The sequence below is a fragment of the Elephantulus edwardii genome, unplaced genomic scaffold (genome assembly GCF_000299155.1).
Source record: "Elephantulus edwardii isolate Elephantulus edwardi_28Jun2011 unplaced genomic scaffold, EleEdw1.0 scaffold00030, whole genome shotgun sequence".
In the NCBI taxonomy this organism is placed as follows: domain Eukaryota; kingdom Metazoa; phylum Chordata; class Mammalia; order Macroscelidea; family Macroscelididae; genus Elephantulus; species Elephantulus edwardii.
The window spans coordinates 201082-209312 of record NW_006399780.1 but is presented as its reverse complement, the minus strand read 5'-3'; the positions used below and the strand labels follow the sequence as shown (position 1 = coordinate 209312).

Genomic DNA, 8231 nt, shown 5'->3' with positions numbered 1-8231 from the left:
TGTAATGATCTTTTGCATTCTTCATGGGTGATTTTCTTGATATCCTCCCAGAGCTCTTTTGGTCTACGCTCATTGGTGCTCAAGGCCTCAAACCTGTTCCTGAGATGGTTTTGATATTCAAGTGGGAGAGACTTAAGATCAAATTTTGGTTCCCGTGGACTTGATTTACTGGTTTTCACTGCTGATATTGAGCTTCTCCACCGAGTCTTTCCACAAATGTAATCTGTTTGATTCCTTTGCATGCCATCAGGTGAGATCCATGTGTATAGCCTGCGTTTATGTTTCTTATAAAAGGTATTTGCAATGAATAAATCATTTATAACATATAGTCATTGCATATTAAACATACCTCTCTTATGTTAGCCATAGTTCTGCAGATAAATGTATGACGAGACATGAGAAAGATGTGGCAATCTGCGTCTGTAAAGATTACAGCCTTGGAAACTTTGTGGTAGTTCTACTCTGTCTTGTAGGGCCATTGTGAGTTGGAAGGCAGCTCTGCTCTCCCCAATACCACCATTGCTGTCGCTGCACACAGTATCACTCATAAAGTGGAATCAGCTTTATGGAAGTGGGTTTGATGAGTTAACCATTTATTATTGACAGTTGATTCTGACAAGCGGCATGCCAGTGATTTTGCCCTGTGGAAGGCAGCCAAACCCCAGGAGATTTTTTGGACATCACCTTGGGGAAACGGAAGGCCTGGCTGGCACATTGAATGTTCAACCATAGCAAGGTAAGGCTTTTCCAGATATTTCATGTGTTCTGTATATTTATATTAGAGTTCAAGCAGTGCATGATTTGGTCAGCAGAGGGTGTAAATGTAAGTGAGTTTTGTCTAAGAACCAAAGCCAATAAAATAGATTGTTGGGGGAAAAAATGAGGGCTAGATTAAGACTAACCTTAACAAATAAAGCAAAACAAAACAAAAGACATGGCATAAATATTTTTTTTCTTTACATCATCCTTTCTCTTACTGAAAGAAAAGACTGGTTCATTCAAGCCTTGATTTCCTATCACATAAAAGGCTATTTCACAAGTATCTTAGTTTATGTTCAGTGGTGAGTTTAGGAAAATGTTTGTCTAGAAGCACAGGGCATCTAGATTGACCCCACTCGTGTCTGGATTGAAATGTGTCGACCCCTAAATATGTGCTGTAAATACTGATCTCCCTGTTTGTGGTTATAATCCTGTTTGGAAATGATGTCTTTGTTCTGTTATGTTAATGAGGAAGCATTTGTGTAGGTTTTATCTTGAGTCAATCTCCTTTGTGATATACTAGTATTAAATAAGTCAGCAATGAGAGATGGAGTAAGATTGATGCCAGGACACGTGAAGATATCCCAGGAATGGTGAGGAAATAAATTGCTGTTTGTTAAAGCCATCTCCTGGTGGCATTTCTGTTACAGCAGCAGTAGGTAACTAATGAGCTCGGGTGGCCTAGTGGTAAGGAGCTGTGCTGCCAACCCAAAGGCAGGTGGTTCCAGTCCACAGGCTGTTCTGTGAGAGCAAGGTGGTGGTTCTCCTCCTGTATGATGAACTGCCTCTGAAAACGCACTTGAGGGTCAGCTATAACTTGGTTACAACCCAAAGGTGCATAACAATGAGAGATAACTAATACACTGGCCCAGCCAGCAGCTTGATATCATCAAGAAACACACAACTTTTCTTTGCTATAGATAATGCTCTTAATAGATGATTTAAGGTGATTTTTTTTTAATTTCCAATTTGGCAGCACGGGATGACAAAGCAAAATATTACAATGAAATGTGCAAGGAGTTGGAGTCAGAAAATCAAAAGGGCCGAACTCGCTCAGCATATCTTAAGCTCAAGGAACTGAAGAACAAATTCAAACCTCGAGTTGCTATAATCAAGGACGCTTTTGGCAGAATGTTAAATGATCCAGGAAGTATTAAAAGAAGATGGAAAGAATATACTGAGTCACTGTATCAAAAGGAATTGGAAGACACAGAAGAATTTCATGAAACAACATATGAGCAAGAGCCTATGGTGATGAAAGAAGAAGTTCAGGCTGCTTTGAAGGAAATGGCCAAAAATAAGGCTCCAGGAATAGATGATATACCAATTGACATATTTCAGTTAACAGATGCTGCCCTGGACGTGCTCACCAAGTTGTGCCAAGAAATCTGGAGAACGACCACTTGGCCAACTGACTGGAAGAGATCGATATTTGTTCCTGTCCCAAAGAAAGGTGTCCCAACAGAATGTGGAAACTACAGAACAATCTCACTGATTTCACATGCAAGCAAGATTTTACTGAAGATTATCCAAAAACGACTGGAATAGCACATCAACAGAGAACTACCAGAAGCCCAGGCTGGGTTTGGAAGGGGTCGTGGTACTAGAGATATTGTAGCTGGTGTTAGATGGATCTTGGCTGAAAGCAGGGAATACCAGAGGAATGTCTATCTGTGTTTCATTGACTATGCAAAGGCATTTGACTGTGTAGATCATAACAAACTATGGCTGACTCTGAGAAGAACGGGAATCCCAGAACACTTGATCGTTCTAATGCTAAACCTATACTTGGACCAGGAGGCAGTCGTCAGAACAGAGCAAGGGAACACTGCATGGTTCAAAATTGGAAAGGGCGTACGCCAGGGATGCATCCTATCTCCATACCTTTTCAACCTATAATGCAGAACAGATTATCCAGGAGGCTGGGCTCTATGAGGAGAAATGTGGGTGGACGATTTATCAACAATCTGCGTTATGCGGATGATACAACCCTGCTTGCTGAAACTGAAGAGGACCTGAAGCGCCTGCTGCAGAGTGTCAAGGACTGCAGCCTACAGTATGGATTGAGGTTCAGTGTCAAGAAGACAGAGATTCTCACCACTGGACCAATTGGCAGCATCAGGATGGATGGTGAAGAGATTGAGATTGTACACAGCTTTAGTTTGCTTGGCTCCACAGTCAACACTCTTGGCACCAGCAGCCAGGAAATTAAAAGGTGCATTTCAATGGGAAAGTCTGCTGTTAGGGACCTCTCCAAAGTACTGAAGATCAATGGTGTCTCTCTGGAGACTAAGGTGCGTCTGATACAGGCCATGGTCTTCGCAATCACCTGTTATGCATCAGAGAGTTGGACAATGACCAGGGAGGATAGAAAGAGAATTGATACCTTTGAGCTGTGGTTCTGGAGAAGAGTATTGAGAATACCATGGACTGCTAGGAAAACAAACAGATTTGTCCTGGAAAGGGTTAAACCGGGTGGCTCCTTGGAGACAAGGATTCTGAGGCTCCGTCTAACATAGTTTGGACATGTTGTGAGGAGAGACTGGTCCTTGGAGAAGGACATGCTTGGGAGGGTGGAGGGACAGCGCAGGAGAGGAAGGCCCTCTATGAGGTGGATTGATTCAGTGACTGGGATAATTGGAATGGGAATATCAGAGACAGTGCGATTGGCACAGGACAGAGCGGAGTTTAAGGCTGTTGTACATAGGGTCGCTATGAGTCGCAAGCAACTCGACGGCACATAACAGCAACAACAACATTTATTAGTTTTGAATTACAGATTAGAAAGGAACAGCATGTGTCCTGTGGTCACTTGGTGTCTATGCATGTATAAATATCATCTTTACAATCCCTGGCTGACAGGCACACACAGACTTTCTGGAACATTCTAACAGGTGCAAGGTATAGTAGAAAATCACGTGGAATGTTTTTGGCAAATGCCCCATTGCCACGATGGGGTTTCTTGCCATTAGTATTCCAGTTCACTTTTGCAAAATTACAGCCAAAGTGACTGGTTGCTCCTGTTACCCATTGTTGTGAATGTCAAACTGTGAAACTCTTTAGAGAGGTCTTTCTGAAATGGGAACAGTGACTCTGTTTGATGTAGGCTTTCTGCATAGCCCTTGGCTGCTCATGGCTGAGAGGCCCCTACATGTCCTGTGTGGCAGTGGAGGAAGGGCAGGCCAGCACAGTGAGGAAGTAACGGCCTTGGTCTCAAGCCAAGATTCTGTTGTTCTTGAGGACTTCCGCAGCCTTGATGATCCTCTTCTCCAGAATCTTCTTGGCCTGTTTCGTAGTCTCATGATCTGCTTCTTCCAGTAGATGCACCTGGGCCTTCTCCTTTCTCTTTCCCTCCTGAATGGCTGTGTGCCTCAGCACACCTCATGAGCTCAGTGATTCACCTGCAAAACCTTGACCACTGCAGGAACCACCATCTCCCTTCTCTTGTCATAGGGAGGCGGAATCTCATTGAAAACTTTGAGGTTGTCTAGGGCAACCTGGTGACGCTTGACCTAGTGAGGGATCTGTCAAAACATGAGGCTGGGGGCCCAGAAATGGGAAAGGCCTCAAGATGAGCTGTGGTCATGCGCTTGTAGAGGATGGCCTGATATTTCACCTTGCTTCTGTAGAATATTCCAGAAATGATTATGTCCCTATAGAGCATGGCCACCACCTTCCAGCCCAACAGCACCTGCCTGAGCACAGTGCCAACAGACAGCCCAGAAGATGCTTTGCCATTCGGCACCAGAAGCTGCAGTTTACCAGCCACCTGAGGCCAGGTGGATGGTTTTTCTATTTCCTTACTTTTACCTAATCAACTAGCATACCAACTCTCTAGCCTCCGATATCCACTTAGCCCCTAAAATTCGTTCTCGATCAGGTTCCATCTGTTGTCACTTTTTTTGCCTCCAAAATATTCCCTCTGCCCCTTTGTATCAGGTCTTTTCATCTGAGGCAACAAATAAAGACATTTCTGTGTTAGGAAATCTCCAAAGATAAAAATCTCCTTTTGGTCCCCGGTTCCAGTCAACAGCTACCATCGTGTTTGGCCACAGAGTGTTTTTAAAGGGTCGGCACTTCTTTTTCACTGTTGGACACACACTGTTGTCTGACTCTACTTCCCTCTTGTTGCCACTGAACTGCTCCTTGTGGGGCCACCAGCGACCTCCATATCCATGCCAAGGCAGGTGGATGCTTGTCACTCCCTTCTCTCAGAGTTAGCATTCTTGTTTCTCGAAACTCTTGCTTTCCTTGGCTTTTATGAAACAGCATTCTTCCAGTTTTTTACATCTCTTTTTGCACCTGCCCCATTTCCTTTGTGATTTTCTCTTTAGACTTCTGTTTAACTATCACCCCCTGTGGTTCTGTCCTTGGCCAAGTGCCTCTTTTTTCTTATGTATTCCTCCTGTGTTATTTGTCCATTTTTGTTCTAGTTTAAACTGCCATGTTTGTTCCTAGTTGGTCTTCTAAGTCTAGTTATCTGCTTGACAGGGCACCTGGCTCCTGCAGGGGCACCTCAATGTCAGTATCTTGAAAGGTGAATTGACCTTCATCTTTTTGTCACATTCCTTTCCTGTTTTAGCACCATTTACCGATTACTCAAGGGAGAATCTGAGAGTCAAAATATGTCCTACCAGTAAAATCCCAGCCACACATATGGCAGTTTACATTTCAATTAAGTTAAAAATTAAGTTTTTAGTCACAGTAGCCAAGTGCCAGTGCCAGAGTGCCAGGCATGGTCAGTGGCTACCATATTGGACAGCATAGACACACAATACTTAAAATCAGTGGAGAAAGGTATTGGAGAGCACTGTCTGTGACTTCACTTTTCTGCTTATATCCCATCTGTCAGTAAGACTTGCTGATTTGATTTTTCCCCCCCTGTCAAATAGTCCTCACATATTTCTTTGTACTTGCCTATGCTCGGTTTTGCTGGTTTGAGGTTTTTTTCCCCCAGCATTCATCAGAACTAGGATAAATAGACAGGGACCTCTGGTGGCCTAGTGGCAAGAAGCTGTGCTGTAATCCCACAGGCACATGGTTCAAAGCCACCCGCTGTTCCACAGGAGAAGGATAGGCAGTCTCATCTCATCAGATTAACTGCCTCTGAAAACTTGCTGGAGGGGCAGCTATGGGTTAATTCTGACCGTACACAACAACAGCAGGATAGATAGATAGATAGATAGATAGATAGATAGATAGATAGATAGATAGATAGTTGTTTTGATGGTGGTGTTCCATAGAGTTGGAACTGACCCATAGCTGACCCTCCAGGTGGTTTTCAGAGGCAGTTAATCGCACAGGAGGCGACCTGCCATCCTCCTGTGGAGAAGCCGAGGCTCGAAGACAGTCTTTAAGACAGCCTTTATATGTCCAGGTGAGTCACGTTTTGTTCATTCTGTTGTCTGACTCCATGTACCTTTGGGATTGCAGCACAACTTCTTGCCACTAGGCCAGCAGAGCTCCCTAGAGAGATGAATAAGTGATACATGGCCAACTAGCTAGCTAGATGCTGTTGAGTTGATTTCAACTCCTTTAAGTCAACCTAAATCTCTTTTCTTTGTTCCTTTCATTTTTGTAAATACCTTTTCTTTGTTATTTTGAAGTCATTAAACTATAATCTCCTGGAAGGCAGAGACTGTTCTTTTCTTTGTTCAACTCTTCCTCATCTCCCTATCCCACCCTGTACCTCTACCACACAAAACTAAGCAGACAATCCAGTCTTGTACTGAAATGTCTCCTATTCGTCTTAACAATGCTGTAACTATGCTTTTCTCTAGGTTGGCTAGGTATGAATATGACATTGCCTCCCTTTACAGAGCTTGTAGTTGGAGGGAGGAATTTGACACTTGTGCAGACAACTGTACAAATGTTAGACCTAATTTTGTTGGGCTCCCAAAGAGGAACAAAGAACTGAATTTTATAAGGTGGTGTCTCAGTCCAGGGGTGAACTAGGAGCAGGAGATTTCCGTTCCTGCAGATGGTGTTTGTGTCCTGTCTCCTGTTCCTTTCCAGTCACTTATCTTTGTTTGCTGAAAGTAAAATGCTTTCATATCTTTTGTAAGAGGAATATTATTTGCTCAGTAAGAAGAGAGACTATCAAAGTACAATATGGATGAGGTTCTCCTTAGTAACAAGGATGATGAAACTTGTCTCACTTTAGGCATGTTGTAAGGAAGGACAGGTCCTTGGGAAAAGATAAGTATTGAGAAAGATGAGAAGACCTTCCATAAGATGTATTGACACTGTGGTAATAATAATGGGCTTGTGCATATCCGAGGTAGTGAGGATGCTGGGAATAGGGCAAGGTTCAGATCTGTTGATTAGAGGGTCCCTCTGAGCCCCAGTTGACTAGATGGCACCTGACAACAGTCAGAGTGAGCACCATGAAGCACTATGTTAGGTGCGTGCTTTCCTTAGAACCTCTTTTCCTGCAGAGGAAGTTCCCTTCCAGTCTTAGTTTGTTGCCCTTTTTTATTTGTTTATTTATTTTGTTTTTAATCATCAAAAGGTATTTGAGTCTCTTAAAATACTTTTTCTGCATCTGTTGAGATGATTGTATGGTTTTTTCTTTTTATCAAAATTAAAAAAAAGTTATTATTTTTCTATGTGTGTGTGTGTGTGTGTGCAAATCACTTCTGCACTTCTGACTGGTACAGGAGGAGATTGTCCCTCTTCCAGCACAGCATCTGGTGGATTTGAGTCTTGCATCTCTGGGATTGCAGTGCATCTCTCTGCCACTAGGCCACCAGAGCTCACCTATTTTTTTTTTCTTCTTAAATGATGAATTACATTCTTTTTGAATGTTAAAGGAACTTTACATTTTTCTTAAAAATAATATTTGGTTCTGGTATAAAAAATTTTAATTATATTGCTAGAATTTATCTTCTAGTATTTTGTGGGATATTTATCTTCATAAGCAATATTGGTCTGTATTTTTCTTTTTGTTTGTGATGTCTCTCTGATTTTGGCATCAGGTGGCTTCACATGAAAAGTAGCAGTAGTTTCTGCTATTTGGAAGAATTTGTGTGGAACTAGTATAATTTTGAATATTTGGTAAAACACAGCAGGAAAGTTGTCTCACTGGGCCTAAGGTTTTCTTTGGAGAAGTTTAAAAATTACTAATTAGAGCTCTTGTTTATTCTATTTTTCTATTTCTTCTTGAGTCAGTTTTAGTAGTTTATATCTTAGAATTTCTACATTTCATTATTGTTATTTGTTTGCATATAGTTGTTTACAGTATTCTGTTATAATTAATTAATTTTCTAAGGTCAGTCATGGTTCAAAAGTGGGAAGGGCGTACGCCAGGCATGTGTCCTGTCTCCATACCTTTTCAACCTATATGTAGAACATATTATCCGGGAGGCTGGGTTCTGTGAGGAGAAATGTAGGGTCAAGATTGATGGAAGATCTATCAACAGTCTGTGTTACGCAGATGACACAACCCTGCTTGCTGAAACTGAGGAGGACCT

The 8231-nt window shown here is 42.3% G+C and overlaps 1 protein-coding gene across 1 annotated transcript in view; it reads left to right on the top strand.

Moving 5' to 3' along the window:
- The window catches only part of CARS2 (cysteinyl-tRNA synthetase 2, mitochondrial (putative)), a 164477-nt gene that overhangs the window by 54763 nt on the left and 101483 nt on the right, over window positions 1-8231 (top strand). Inside the window, exon 7 of the mRNA XM_006883793.1 lies at window positions 607-736. Coding sequence (XP_006883855.1) covers window positions 607-736 — 130 coding nt within the window. The remainder of the gene's footprint in view (window positions 1-606; window positions 737-8231) is intronic.